Here is a 15,264-nt window from a genome sequence, read left to right as displayed (position 1 = left end):
AGAGCTCTGCTACTGATAAGAGGAAGATAATGGCAAGTGGTTTTCTCTAACTGTATCAAACAAACCTGGTCCCAAATGGAACATCCCATATTTACATACATTTACTTTCTATATGCCTCTATATCCATCCTGATATGTAGTTATTTCCTTGAGTTAATAAAACATTGTTCTTTCTAGAACTCTGCTAATAACAACACATGGCCTGGCTTTTCAAATTTTATAATGGAGCAAAATGAAATGTCCAGATATTGCACTGGAAAGACTGAAAGGAGTTACTGTACTCATCACTTGTCCAGTTAACCTGGTAAAAACAATTTGTCACAATTCCTTGCCAGAATTGATACATACTTGGGAATGATAAAAACCAGTAACTCTTAATAAAAGGCCAGGACCAAGGCTGGTTATTTTCAGTGTGAATCACACTGCAGTGCCACTTACATTGAGCTGTTGTACTGCATGGGAACCAAAAAGTCCCACAGAAACTTGCATAGCCAGGACAAAACTCAAGGATAAAGTGTAAAAGTGGGGGCCGAAAGAACAAAATGGTAGCAGCAATCCAAGCAAAAACAATGAGTTTTAAGAGAGGACAGAAAATGCATTTCAGGTGTGTCTGTATATGTGCATATAAACAGAGAAACCTTACTCAGTCTAGGAAAAGACAACATGAAATCAGTAACAGAGCAGATTGTAGCTGCACCCAAAAAAAGCACAAATGATACAAAACCCCTTTCCTAGCTACCAGAAAGAAAAATACAGCAAATATTTTACTTGTGACTAGAAAAGGGCCTGACTTCTAGGGAAACCAGGTTAGCCTAAATACTTTAGATATATGGTAAGTTTTTATACTTTACTCATTATGTTATTCACTTAAGCTTTCTGAGACCATGGACATAAATAACAAAATGATATTATATTATTGATATGATATGATAATATCTTACTCTAAAGTAAGAAGGCAGCCTGGCACCACTGCTCTCTTCTAAAGCATCTCCCTCCTGATGCCCAAAAGCTAGGCTGGAAATAAATCCCCACAGACTGGTGTCTACAGAGCAGGTATTTTTTTATTGCTTTGCCAGTGGTGAGTGTTTTGTGGCTAATTGGTTTTGCACTTGCCATTTTTTCATTAGTACTATACTTATCTATCTCTAAAGCAGGTGGACCTGGTGAGTTTTTTCTTCTTTTTTTGTCTATTCAGCTGAAGCAACTAGTTAACCATACACTAGCCATTTCATTGTGTAAAAAGTTCTATCTGGTTGTATAGGTATGAAAAGCTATGATTCAGGTTAGATAGGTATCAGGTTACATAGATATCTTAAAACTCAAGCTACATAAGCACCTTGTAACTTTGATGTAAGTTAGACAGGCATCACTCCAAAGCAGGTACTCAGCAGGGCCCTTGTTGCAGGCTTAACACCCTTAACAGTTACTGCAGAGCCAAGAACTTCAAGTATAACAGAATTTAAAAGTGAAATGATCAGCTCAGAAACAGGAAACCTTGCCCAAATGATTTCTTTGCATAGTTTGTTGGTTTTTAAGAGGGATCCTGGTCTGATAAGGTTAACTGGGGATAGAAGCAGATCCTTCAAACACGAAGGTTTTGTTGCAGCCAAAGCAGATGGAGACACAGAGCCCCAGAAGCAGCATCTGGAAAAGGCAGCTGCTTCATTTAGAGCAGGAAGCAGCTCTGCTGGTTTTAGGTAGCCTTGTTAGCAAACTGGAACAGGAGTGGAGACTGCTCAGGATGTGGTGATAAATGTGCTATTCTGCTGTCCCTGCAGCTGAGGAAAACAGTCTGTTCAGGGAGAGCATCCCTCCTGACACTGGCTTAGGAGCAAAGTCTGTATGACATTTTGAACAAGAAAATGAAGCTGCTATCAGCACATCAAATTGTGACAGTTAGTTAAAGCAAAGACTATGACCATAGGAAACAAAACAACCCTTATTTTTCTTAGTTTCATGTCACAGATGATTATGTAGAAAAATATTTTAAGGTGACACCTTCTGGTTGGTTTTATACCACTGACCTGATGATTGCCAAGAATCCCATCCATTGTGCATCTCTGCTTCTATGAAAAGTTCCTGTGCAGCCACAACCTCTGCATGAGGACTAAAGAAGAGAGTCCTGGCAGGGAAAAAGCCAACAAAACCCAACAAACCAACAGCTGCAGAAGAGACACACAGGCAGCTTCCACAGATCTTGATGTATTTCACAGGAAGGCAATGGGAGCTTTTTCTTATGGAGTAGATCCTTCTTAGCCAATAACCTGTTATTGTTTAAGTGTTCCCATTCAGGCTGGACTCCAAAGGGTGGTCACAGCCTGAGCAGATGCATCAGAGCTTGAGTCTAACTGTAAGGAGCCCTTGAAAACCTGCACAGGTGATGAAGAGAAAAAACGCCAATAATATCTATCATTAGCAATTGTAACATATTTTCTCATTTACCATAGTGCCACCTCTCAGAAAAACCAGCATGGATTAGCCATAATCAATCTAGGGTGTATGACCTTTGAGTATCTGAGAAATGTTATACCCTTTTCACCTTGAAACTTTTACAAAAATTCTTCACCCTACCCATGGAATAAATAAAGCTATTGCTGCATCAGAGAAAATCAGAAGGTTGATCTGGTGGAAAAAAACTCATTAATCTCTATAATGAGATGACAAGTTCACCACATAGCTAGAAGTGCAGCACCTGTGTTTCCACTCCATTTCAATTACATTCTTTGTACAAATAATAAAACTGAACTCATCATCAAAGGATGAATATCAAATTTTAATGCAGCAGATTTTTTATCATCCTTCTTACAAGCAAGATGAAAAATAAATTTGATTAATCTACACTGTGTCCCATCAGACAGACATGGATGGGTGAGGATTGACAATACCTTCAGGCATCTAATTCAGGTTCCAGTGTTCAAAGCCAAGGTCACTCTGGAAAGTCTTTGGGAAGCACAGACCCCAAACACCAGTGTCTTGATTAACCCTGGGAGGCACCTACTGTATAATCTCAGTGGAATCTGGTAATTTACACCAATACCCCTGCAGAGCAACAAAGGGAAAGACATGAAATTCACTGAAAATTCAGACTGGGATGTGAAGCTGCGTGAAAAATGCAGAGGAGTCTTATTGATTTCTATAAATCCCAGATCACTTTCTTCTTCTGACCATCTCTTAAATATTTCATGGTCAGGACCAAACAAATATTCCACTGAAATCTGGCTTTTGACTCACAGACAGCCTACACAGGTTGTTGAGGTGATGATTTGAAAGCTACAAAAATGCAGAGCAATGTCAGAAGCTATTTTTTTACGAGCCAGACATAATAAATACACACACATTGAAATCCTTGAATTTCTTTATTGAAAGGTCAAAACTTTTTTGAAAGGCTTAGGGAGAAAACATTTTTTTTTTCATAAACAAGATGGGTCACTTGGAATATAAAAGTATACATGAAATTACAAGTTAAATCAAAATGTTAATATTAACAGCTGAAGGAAGAGAAAAGAGGATGAAATTCCCAACCCTAAAGTGGCACTGAAGGCTGGTTCAATGACTATAAAATACAGTGCAAATCTGAGGGCAAGACAATCCCCCTGATGATAATTACCAGGTCCTGGTATTAGCAAGAAAAGGGCATTTATATCATTACAGACATACCTAAGAAGAAATGTTATTACCCATTAAAGTCCCCTATTATTCTGCTGTCAGTTACCATCTGTTAATGAAGCCTTCATGATCTGCCAGTTCATTCTCTAATTGTCACCCTGTGCCAGTCTCTGGTTCACAGCACCCTGTGAACTGAACCTTCATATACTATACATTTCATGAGCTGAGTTTGCCAGGCTTCACCTCTGATGTGATCTTTATCTCCTCCCTAAGTGACATCCTCCCACACAGCCAGCCCATGGCTGCAGAGGGTCCTTTGTGGGCTGGTAAATTACAGACTTCTCTGTTCTTCTGACAGTGGAAGAGTATCCTTATGATCAAGCATTTCTTTCAAAGTTTGCAAGTCTCCTGTGAGACAGTCAGCTCCAGTGTTTGTCATTAAGAGGTATTTAATGCTAATTATCCTGCCATTCCTCAGCTCTCTCTCCAGAGCAGTTTTTAAGTTTCCATAGATACCAGCTCATAGCTCTGTTGAATAGCACCCTTTCAAAAAATTGTATTTTCTCCCCTCAAGACAAGACTGCTTATACCTAGAACCCTGTACAACTACATTAATGTTTTAACACCTCCTATGTACTCTGATGTCTCTCAGATGCTTCTCTCCCATGTGATATTCCCACCACTACACACAGTGAGGTGCTTCAGGTGTGTCTGGCATTTCAATAAAAGGTCCACAAATATTCAGCACACTGAGAGTGAAGCCACACAAAAGCTAGTCAAAAGGAAACTCTCAAAGAAACAGATTTTAATTACTTCTTTTCTCAATTGCAGATGGCAAAGGGATGTGTATATGCTGGAATTCTACAATTAGAGCACTCTCCAGGGGAATAAAAAGAAGGCCAGGGGTTATTAATCAAAAACCAAAGCAGGTGTCCAAATAACCAGGCTGCAATTCCCTCTTCCCCCACTCTCCCTGCAACAGCTGTCACTGCAGCACCTCTAGAGATTTGGGGAACTCAAGCTCAGTTTTCTCCAGTCTTTCAGCTTCCATCCGGAATGCATGAATGAAGAGAGGCCTAAATGGCTGTACCTCTGCCACATCACAGAAGGAAACATGAGCCTCAGACACACTGCAATACAACCAAATTTCACCTGTGTAACTCAAACATGTTGCCTTTTCAGCTTTGAGTGGTTTGGTATCAGGCCAGGTCTGTGCACTGCCTTCCAACACCAATGGCCAATTCTGATACTCTCTTCTGATCTCTCTTCTGATTCTGACATCCTTTCCTCCAACACATCAGGTATCTCAGTTTAGTCACTTATGAGTGTTTTCAGAATTGATGTTCATTTGTTATTTAATCTTGCATTGTCCTGCTGGATGGAGGCTGCTCTCCACAGCAAAGCCCTAATTATGTTTCCCTTTGATGCAAGAATTCATCATCTGGTTCTGGTTATGATCAAGGCTGAGATTTTGAAAACCAAGGGCTAATTATGGTTAATATGGAATATCCAAACCAGATCAGGCCCAGTGACTTAAATCCTGTCTTCCACAGAAAGCTTTGCTGGGAAAAGAGCATGAAACAAAGCAATCATATAAAGATTACTTCCCCAGAATGAAATGAAACTTCCCCAGAACACCCTCCTAGTCTCCAAGGATTTGCAGTACAGGGAATTCTTGAGAATGAAGTTGCAGGTTTGTGTGTAATTACCCTCAATGGATAAATTTATGGCTAGAATTTACATGAACTTTCAGTATCCACTATGCCCAGTGACTTCTGATACAGATAAAATGCATGTTTAGGGATGCTGGGGAGAATATTGTGAGTCTGTGCTTACCATCAGCTTGCCATGGAAATACCTTCCTGGCTGGGCCAGGGGAGATACAGAAAGCAGCCGTGCCTCCAGCTTATTCCTGGGGAATGCCATCTACTGGTGGAAAAGAAACTGTTGTGCAAATACATTCAACTGCCAGAAACACTGTTTGCCTAGAACTGGAGTATCACTCTGACTAGAACTGCCAGATTAGCAGGATTATGTATCTGGACATCTTCAGTGCAAATCAAAGGAGTGACATGCCAGGGAGAAAAGGAACTTTTCCAAGGATTGTGGAAGAAGGAACTAAAAAATGTGAAATACGCCACAGTCTCGGTACCTTTGATTTTTGCAATGCTCTCATCACCAATACAATGTTAAGAGGTATTTTTGGAAGTCTATCCAGCCCTCACTGAGTGTAATCAGAGAACATTTGGTTCTCTGTAATGTACTTGCAGCCAAGAGACAAAATCGGGATGACATCCTTTGATGCTGGCAACATAAATGAAATTGCCTAAGTGAAACACTGATCCATGAAGTATCCAGGATGGGAAGCACACCAATGCCAAACATGCCAGACTGCTAAACTGGTAACACAGGGTACCAGGAATAACAGGTGAAACTGCTGAATGAATCCAGAAGGAGCAAAAGGAAATAAAAGTACTTGTAGTGCTTGTATTTTGTTACCATGCTGCTCAGTTCTAATAAAATTCTGGTGTAACCTTAAGGCACTTGCCTATGGGATGACTATTTCTATTTATTGCAGCCTAATTAAGATTACTTAAATCATATTTCAAATCTCTCATCTGTATTCATCAAACTCACAAGTCTTACTTCTTGACAAATTGTTATTAAAGCAATAAAGGCAGACATGGAGGGGACCTCAGGCTCGTGGTGTTTGGATGAATTCCCAAGGAGTGGGACCTGGCAGTCGTGGCCTCCCCTGAACTGCACAGCACAGAGCAGACCCCACTCAGCCCAGCCTGGCCCCTCTGCCCTCTTTGTCACAAGAGGGTTTCCTTAAGCAGCAAGTCACACTGGCAGAGGATGGAAACCTGATGTCTGAGCAGGCAAGGCCCTCAGCAAGAACCAAAGGGTTGCAGTCTGCTTTCTTTGTTCCAGAGCCATTCCCTTGCCAGTGCCTTAAAACCAGGCTGGCATAGCTACACCAGCTGCTGCTGACACCCACACCAAAGAGCCACAGCCACATCCCTCACAGGACCAAGGTCTAGTGGATGTTTCCCTACTGAAGAAAAGAAAGTTCCTCCTTGGAAAATGGCAGGTAACACTGTGAACGCTGAAGCAGATGCCCTTCCACTGGCACCGATCAAACAGTTGACTTTTCTCTGCATGTGTGGAACAAGAAGAAAATGTGAACTGCATCATATGCAGGAAGACTTCTACAAAACATTTTTTAAAATGAAGGGAATCAGTAGGCAAGCAAAACTCTGGCTGGCAAAGGGTATAAGGTGAATAGGAAATGCTCATGGCAGAATTTAATTTTCCTCATTCATTTAACTAGGATTAGATCCAACAGCAACATTTGATTTCCCAAGTGATAAAGACTTATAGGCATTTTCTCAGAGAGTCTAAAAATCATTCCTTTTTTCTTGGCCAAAATACAATCACTCATAGCAAAAGGATAGTTGACAACAACCTCTAAGCATAAAACGGGGCTATCAACAAGTAAATATTTTGTCAAGATTTATAACATTACTAATGTGTAATTTATTTTAAATAAGTGAAGGTTCCAGCTATGGCATCCCACTCTTGAAGTGTGCAACAATTGCCCTTTAGCTTCAGTAAAGCTTTGGTACCAGGGAGCATGTGGCACACCAAGAAAACTGCCCCCATGTGAAAGTATCTCTGTAAAGAGCAACTAGAAGGACACTATGTACACTGTGCTACTTGGAAAAGGCACAACGATTTAGCTTTGGGTTGAGATGCAGGCAAAGACCCAATGTAAATATATTTATTACCTTACTTAACTGTAAGAAGATACCAGGGAGGTCTTCAGCACCCTCTGGCCCAACAGGCTCTACAGCCAGCTGGAGTGTACCCCCTCTCCATGTGGTTTCACAAGTATTTTTGGAAGCTGATTTTGCCCTGTTCTGGGAAAAGTGTTATCTGTCTGCCGTGTGGGAAAATCATTCTGTTTTTCTGTCATTGCTCTGGATAGACTCACCCACATATGCTCGAGTCATGGGAAATGGCATGATTCAAACAGCTCTCAGAAATTACTAAAGGATGTCTTTAGAAGTGAAAACAATTATCAGGAAATCACAGGGGGAAAAAAAAGTTAAAATTTCAGAACACATTGGTATTGATATGCCTTAAAAAACAACACTACATCTTTCATTTTCTTGGGCTATTGTCATTCCTCTTTACTAAGTCTAAAAATTTACATATCTTAGAGCAAGCAAATGCTTGAAGTCTGGATTTTAAGACCTGTTGTTCTAAGGATGCTGCCCACCTAATGCACACTTGTGTCTGCTGTCTGCAAGGTCTCTGGACAGTACTAGCACAGTCTTCAACAATAAGTCTCCAAAATGCAGAGTTATGGACTGATAGTTCATGTTTTTAGGAACGGAGTTTTGTTAAGATGTCATCTCTTGCCAAAGCACCAATAATAAAGGAGCATTAAAGGGCAGAAAAGGCAATTATGGGACTTACAAGTTTACATGCTGCAAACTCACTGAGCTGCTGTAAAATTACTTTACATTAGAGGAGTTAAAGAATATAGCAATTATTCATGAAAGAATAAATATTTCCCTGTTTTCCTGGTGCTTGAGATATTTATTTTTTTTTTCTTTTGGGTCTCTTGGCTGAGTCTTTATCTTTTATATACCGTAACACAATCAGAGAACAGTTAATATCACAAGCTTGATCTTGTCCAAACTGAAGTGAATGGAAAACTGCCAATGGGGCTCAAAGAGTAGAGAAAATGAGTCCCCAAACTAGAAGTTAATAATAATCACAAGCTCCATTGTTCCTTTCACTTTTGTTTTGCATGGCTTTACTTATTTGCTTGAGGGAGAAAATGATATGGGGACACGTAAAAGGAGTATTTTCCTCACACATGTTAGATATGCAGATGCCATTTCTGTCTCTGGACTGGCTGTACCATAAGCAGTTTAAATTGCAAACTATCCTCAGTGGAACTCCTGATTTACAGAGATTAACTGGCCTGGAATTTGTACTTCTAGCACCGACAAAGGCTTTATCTTTCCCCCTGAGGAAAAGGCCAGCCCTGAGAACACATGCTTCACCCCAGACAAACAAGAGAGAACTTATTCAGCTGCTCTTGTTGTCTTACCTGATGCCCATTGGAACAGTTCTCTTTAGAAAGCTGCTGTGATTGCTTCTAAACTTATTTCAGACTGCTGATTTATGCAAATCTTTTGAAGAGGAGTTTACCACATGTGAAACACTGGCTGAATTAAGGGAAGATTATGCATTGGTTTTGAGCAAGCTCTGTTGTCTTTTAGTGATAAAGGGGCCCTACCGAAGGCAGCAAATCCCAAAGTGCTCTCATGGAAAGGGAGGTGCTCTGTTGTCTTTTAGTGATAAAGGGGCCCTACCGAAGGCAGCAAATCCCAAAGTGCTCTCTCAGCCTCCACAGAACTCTCATGGAAAGGGAGGGAAAGCCCATCCCTCAATGGCCACGTATTTTAAGGCAGATGAAGACCCAGAGGGCCAGATCAGTAGGGCAGAGATAAAACTGCATTTCCCTTCCGAATCACCCTTCAAAGTCAAGGAAGCTCAGCAGCCTGAGCAGCTCTCTCAGGGGTCACTGTGTCCCCCTCCGGCTCCCCGGGCCCCTCAGCCATCGTGCCAGAGGCTGAGGGAGGCCCAGGCCCTTTCTGGCTGCTCCTGGGTTCGGTTTTTGGAACAGAGCTGCCTTCCGTGGTCAAACTGGCTCCTTGACATCACTGCTACAATGCACTTCAGCACTGTTCAAGGCCACTGCCAGTTTTGAAAAGAGACGTCTTAGAAATAGCTCATTCCTGCAAATGTTGTGGGAAGGAGTAGCCAGGCAGGGCTGTCCCGGAGGAAAAGCTGAGGCAGAGCTCGGCAGAGGCCGGGAATGGATGCCCCGAGGGCGAGAGCGCCCGGAATGGCAGAGCAGAGAGCATTGGGAGCGCTGAGGGCACGGGGACGGGCTGAGGCAGCGTGTGGGGAACCGGGCTGCCACAGCAGCCTGCCCCGGCAGCGGCTGCGGCCGGACCGGGAGGGACTGCGAGAGGCCGGGAGCGGCACGGCCGGGCTGAGGAGGCGCGGGCAGCGGGCACGGGGCGCTCCTGCCGAGCCCCAGAGCCCCGGGTTGGTGCATCGCCCTCCCCCTCGGGCCGCCACCGCACTCCAGGAAGTTTTGCCGAAGCGGGCAGCGGGCTGGGCTGGGCTGGGCTGGGCGGGGAAGCACAGGGCAGGGCTGCACCGCTCGCTCCGCCCGGCGGGGCGGTGCCGCAGCCGAGCTCCGGTCCGGGCAGAGCCGCGGGCTCTGCTGCCGAGCATGGGCCGGGACGGGCCGTGGCTGAACGCGTCCGGCAGCGGCTGTGCGGCGGGCGGGCCGTTCCCCGCCGGCACCGCCGCGCTGCTGGCCGCGCTCATGGGGCTGCTGGTGCTGGCCACCGTGCTGGGCAATGCCCTGGTCATTCTGGCGTTCGTGGTGGACCGGAGCCTCCGCACGCAGGGAAACTTCTTCTTCCTGAACCTGGCCATCGCCGACCTGCTGGTGGGTGAGTGCCGGGGCGCCGCGGGGCGGGGGTGGCTCCGCCCGTGTCACCGCCGAGCTCTGTCCGCAGGCGGCTTCTGCATCCCCCTCTACATCCCCTACGTGCTGACGGGCGAGTGGAGGCTCGGCAGGGGCTTGTGTAAGCTGTGGCTGGTGGTGGACTACCTGGTGTGCACCGCCTCCGTCTTCAACATCGTCCTGATCAGCTTCGACAGGTTCATCTGTGTCACCAGAGCGGTAAGGGCTGGGCAGGGGGTGCCAGCGGGGCGCAGGGGCTCCAGGGCTGCCCTTCCACGCACGGGGCTCGCTTAGGGCACCTGGCTTTCAGCGCCCTCGAGCCTCGCTCGAACAGCACATGAGACAGGGGCGAGCTTCTCAGTCCTGGAAATAGTTCTGGGAGTGATCGGCTTTGCCAGAAAATGCATTTCCTTCTCACTTTTACAGTGAAAGAGGCACTCTGCTTTAGAAACAGGCACAGGCTGTGTCTGCAGCGGGAACAAGGTGTACTTATCCCCTCCCCAGCTGCACCTGGAATAAACTTTAAAGTATGACCCAGCTGAAGCAGAGCTGCTCCCTCAGGACACGGCCGTGCCCCGTGGATAGCCCACGGCAGCCCAGAGCTGATTGCAGTGGGGATGGAACTGTCGGGGGAATTTGATGTGGATGGGTCAAAAGTGGCAGATTATAAATTAACACCTTGCACAGGATGCAAATGCCATTTCTATGTAGTGGCCACAGAAACAGCTCAAGTCGTGTCTGCAGCACGCCACCTATTAAAAAAGGAAGATTAGACTTTGCACCTAATTTTCACCTAGACCATAATGCTTCAAAGTATTTTGAATGGTGTCAAAATAACACATTTTACCTGTTAATAGGTTTCACACTTCTACACACACTTCTTTGTTACGTTCCACCCACAGTTTCTTAAAGTGTTCATTTAAGGTTGTTGCTCATTTAAATCACAAAAAGTAAAAAGAGGGACTGCAGAACAAATTCAGCAGTTTTACCAACTTCTTTTTGAAGAGGGAGAAATGAACAGATTAATTCTTTAACAGTCAACACTCAGAATTCCTTTATTTTCTAGGTTGTGAATTAGCCATGAATTTTTCTTTCATAAACCAATCTCTCATGACTATGCACATAGTATAAATATATAAACTAGACAGATTCAGAAACAGAAATGGAAACTGGTCTTAATAAATGAAAATAATCATCCACTTTAAAATACTTCAAATTAATCCCTCATATAAAAATCCCTCCCAAGCAAGAGTACAGAAGATGACTGATGGGTTAGGGCAGTATGACAACACATATAAGCAGGATTATCTGAAGTTCCAAATTATTCTCCATCTCAATGAAAATAGTAACTTCCTCCAAGACTTCTCCTGAAATCATTCATAGCTTTGTTAAGGACTGCAAAACCAGACCAAGTTCAGACACACTCAGGTTTCTCAGCTCTGTGGCTCCTCTACCAGAACAGCGCTGGCTGTGGAGATCAAGGCCCACAGATGGGGGCAGTTAACATGAATCCTGTACAGAATTTAAGAATTTCTTATTCCAAAGGCTGTGTGGCTGCACCGTGGAGATGTGAAGGGTGAATTCCAAGCCACTACATGAGTATTTGTCCTCAGGGACAAACATTCCAGGGAATCAGAAATAGAGGAGATGATCTTGACTTTAAGGTTCTGATAATTCCATTGCTGATATGGCTTACTGACACAGTATTAGTGACACATTATTTCTGCACCTTAGTTCTCTATTTTCTAAATAATGGAAATCAGTTATTCTGTAAAGCACTTTGCAGACCACAACAGTCCATCTAAACACCTTAGCTGCAAACAGGAATTCTTTAAGTACTTCATGAAAGAATGAAATTAACTATATCAAACAGAAGAAGGTGTTGTATAGTAAACTTTTTCTGTGATTTTCACATTAATAGTCTCTCTACAAAGCAGAAATAAAAGAACTTGCCTGATATTCTGTGAATTCAAACCCTTCTATACATTTCAAATTATTTAAGAATTCCAAACAAAGGGTCCAATAAACATTTTAAACCATTCTGTAAACAGGTGTCCCAGCTAATAGAACTAAATATTAAACTGGTGACAGCCAATTCTGGGAAGAGCAGTGGTTATTTGCTTTGAAGACTTGGTTTTCAAGCTTTTAAGACATGATGCACTTCTCAGAACTTATGCAATCACCTTGATAAGGTTTCTTGGACAGCATATTTCAGAAGTAACTCTTCTGTGATACCAGTAAGCTTGGTCTAAAAACCCTCATCCCAAAACCAGTTTCTCACCAACCCTCACAAGAAACAAGAGAGGGCCATGCTCCAGAGCAGCCACGTGGGAGATGTGTAATGTGTGTGACTTTTGTCCCTCAGGTCAGCTACAGGGCTCAGCAAGGGATGACCAGAAATGCAGTGCTGAAGATGATGACTGTATGGATTGCTGCTTTTCTCCTCTACGGGCCAGCCATTCTCAGCTGGGAGCACATTGCCCAAAAGAGCATCCTCCCTGAAGGAGAATGTCATGCAGAATTCTTCTACAACTGGTATTTCCTAATGATTGCCTCTACTGTTGAATTCTTTACACCTTTCATCACTGTTATGTACTTTAACTTAAGTATTTACCTTAACATCAGGAAACGCACACTGCTCCGAAATGAAAACCTCTCACTGGGTCAAGAGGACTGTGAAATGAATTTCCAGGGGGAAAAAAGGGAACATGCTGTGTTTTTTGTAAAGCCAGCTAACAGGGACAAACATGAGAAGACAGCAAGCAGCCTTCTTCCCCCAAGGAAGGCTCCAAGGCTTCAGGCCCCGGCTGAGCTCGGCAATCAGCCATCAAATCCGAGTGCCAGTCTTGACCTTCCACCCCTGCAGGTGGACGTGAAGACCAGGCCTCCCAGGAATGGCTTCTGCAAAGCAACAGAAAGCCTTTGCCAGCCCAGCAGCAAAGTGGATGTTGCTAACATTATGGCAAACAGATTTAGGCTTTCCCGGGATAAGAGAGTAGCCAAGTCTTTAGCAGTTATTGTCTGTGTGTTTGGCTTGTGCTGGGCTCCCTACACACTGCTGATGATCATCAGGGCAGCCTGCCACGGGCACTGTGTGCACCACTCCCTCTATGAGATCTCATTCTGGCTCCTGTGGGTGAACTCAGCCATTAACCCTGTTCTCTACCCACTGTGTCACATGAGCTTTAGGAAAGCCTTCATAAAACTCCTGTGTCCACAAAAGGCTAAAATTCATCCTGACATTTTGATGTGAAAAGTAGGAAGGCTGAAAATTAGTACATATTGTATTTGGTGGGAACACCAAAAAGCAAGTATTGCAATACCTGCAAATTTTTATGGAATATTGGTAAGTAGGCACAAGTGTAGATATTTATGAATATGTAGAAATAGTCATCCATGTAGCTGGGAAAATCACAGCAATGAAAAGAAAGGCCATTTTTCAAAGCTCTTTAGGAAATTACACCAACAATGTATTTTCTGGTAATGGTGTACTAGTGTTGAAATGCTGCAAACAAAAAATAACTTTCATGGCTAATAATTAGAGTTCAGGCTGTGTCACTTTTAGTAACTGTAAATATTGCTGGAATTTCATAAAGCATTAATCTTAGATCTGTTACATCTTACCCCAAACCCACTTCAAGACATCAAGAATCTCAGTTGTTAAGTCTTGGATGCTTTCCCTGCCTCCACTTAGTGACAAGCCAGACAAGGCATGACTAAAGATAAAAATACAGGAGAAGCATGGGACAGGAGGCAGCACAACAGTGATGTTACCAGAGCAGCTGAGCAACTGTAGCAGGTAAGGGAGCACTGATGTGAGGGAAAAGGTGATGGAAATAGAAAAGAGTGGAATGTTTAGTAGAACAAAGTCCAGGAACAGAAGTATGAAGGGGTTTTGAACTTTTTAATAGGAGATACAAGAATTGGTAACTTACACACTGGAAGAGTTTCACTAGGAGTTCTCTCCCTCAGCAGTGACTTCCTGCCCCCCAGCAGGGTCCTGCATGGGCAGGAATCTACTGAGGTCAAAACTCCACTCCTTACAGGGCGCAGGGTATTATTCTGTGCTTTGCTGTAAGGACAGAATAAGCTAAGTAGTCTATGAGATCCATGCCAGAGCTTTAGGTAAACTTCCCTTCCAGTAATTTTTAAAACACTACAGTTAGACCTTTACTGCTTCTGGCTAATTAAAAAAAATAAAAAAAATCAAAGTGTTGTTTTCCCCTACCCCACCCATTGAATCTTTCCATCATGTCACTAGTGGTCAAGAAAGTATCACTTCCAGTGTTGAGCTATTTCCCAGGTTATGCACCATGACTGGCATGACTCAGTCTGTTACAATTTACAGCCCTGCTACAGCCCTAGAGTCTCTGTCATTGTGCCTGTGTCACAGGAACACCTCACACAACTGATTCTGAGCTTGGAGTAGATTTGTCCCACAAGGTGTCACATTGAGCATCACTAATGATACAAGTTTGTTCCACCATCACCAGCATTTGCTACATAACCTAACAGATGCTTTCCTTTGCTGACAAGTGATAGTTACTGAACAGCTCTAATTGTCCATTGCCATAGTCAAAATGCATGGTAATACAACTGATCTTAAAGTTTACAGGCAGTAAAATTATTTACTTTGTAAACTTTCAATAAAAGTAATTAAGAGCTGTGGAAGAGTCCTAACTGTGTAGCTCTAACAAGTGGGAGAGGGTGAAAAAGCACCAGTCTACAACATTTGGGTGACTGCAGTTGAAACTGCAAAGCTGGTATTTCAAAGACACTTCCTAAGTTACAAGGACTGACACTGAGGACTAAACAGACATGGTTAGCAAATACTGCAAACTAGGAGGGCATATCCCTACACTATGAACATATCCACATGAACATAATCACCACATTCTGCTATGGATGTGCTATAACAAAACAACAGTCTATGAGGAACACTTTCAACAGATACAGAGCAACAGGAAGATTTTTGAATCAGCATCAGCTGTAAACCTGGGGAAGTAAAGCCTTTAAATTATCTCCCCATTCATTCCTCCTCCCTTCCAAGCCAGACTTATTAATCAGTATATTAATGATCTAATTGTTGTCTA

At 43.3% G+C, this 15,264-nt stretch overlaps 1 protein-coding gene across 3 annotated transcripts; it reads left to right on the top strand.

Annotated features, from left to right (window-relative positions):
- Positions 1 to 9,808: 9,808 nt before the first annotated feature.
- Positions 9,809 to 14,842, top strand: LOC120507977 (histamine H3 receptor-like). Of its 3 annotated transcripts, none has more exons than XM_039721188.1 (3): positions 9,809 to 10,157; positions 10,224 to 10,390; positions 12,537 to 14,842. In XM_039721188.1, the coding sequence occupies exons 1-3, from the start codon at positions 9,932 to 9,934 to the stop codon at positions 13,422 to 13,424; spliced, it is 1,281 nt and encodes a 426-aa protein (XP_039577122.1). In that variant the 5' UTR covers positions 9,809 to 9,931; the 3' UTR covers positions 13,425 to 14,842. The 3 variants fall into 3 exon arrangements, with proteins under 3 accessions (XP_039577122.1, XP_039577123.1, XP_039577121.1); XM_039721189.1 differs by having other exon boundaries at positions 9,868 to 10,390; positions 12,537 to 12,706; positions 12,797 to 14,842; XM_039721187.1 differs by having other exon boundaries at positions 9,868 to 10,390.
- The last annotated feature ends 422 nt before the right edge of the window (positions 14,843 to 15,264 follow it).

The sequence above is a fragment of the Passer montanus genome, unplaced genomic scaffold (genome assembly GCF_014805655.1).
Source record: "Passer montanus isolate IOZ18808 unplaced genomic scaffold, ASM1480565v1 scaffold45, whole genome shotgun sequence".
NCBI lineage: Eukaryota > Metazoa > Chordata > Aves > Passeriformes > Passeridae > Passer > Passer montanus.
The sequence above is the reverse complement of the archived record's forward strand: the minus strand, read 5'-3'. Positions and strand labels throughout refer to the sequence as shown.

What these genes read in the sequence shown, in the direction of transcription:
- LOC120507977 (XM_039721187.1), top strand. Translation starts at nt 9,932, where the DNA reads ATGGGCCGGGACGGGCCGTGGCTGAACGCGTCCGGCAGCGGCTGTGCG. An exon ending in TCATCTGTGTCACCAGAGCG is followed by an intron (nt 10,391 to 12,536) that starts GTAAGGGCTGGG and finishes TTTGTCCCTCAG; the next exon opens with GTCAGCTACAGGGCTCAGCA.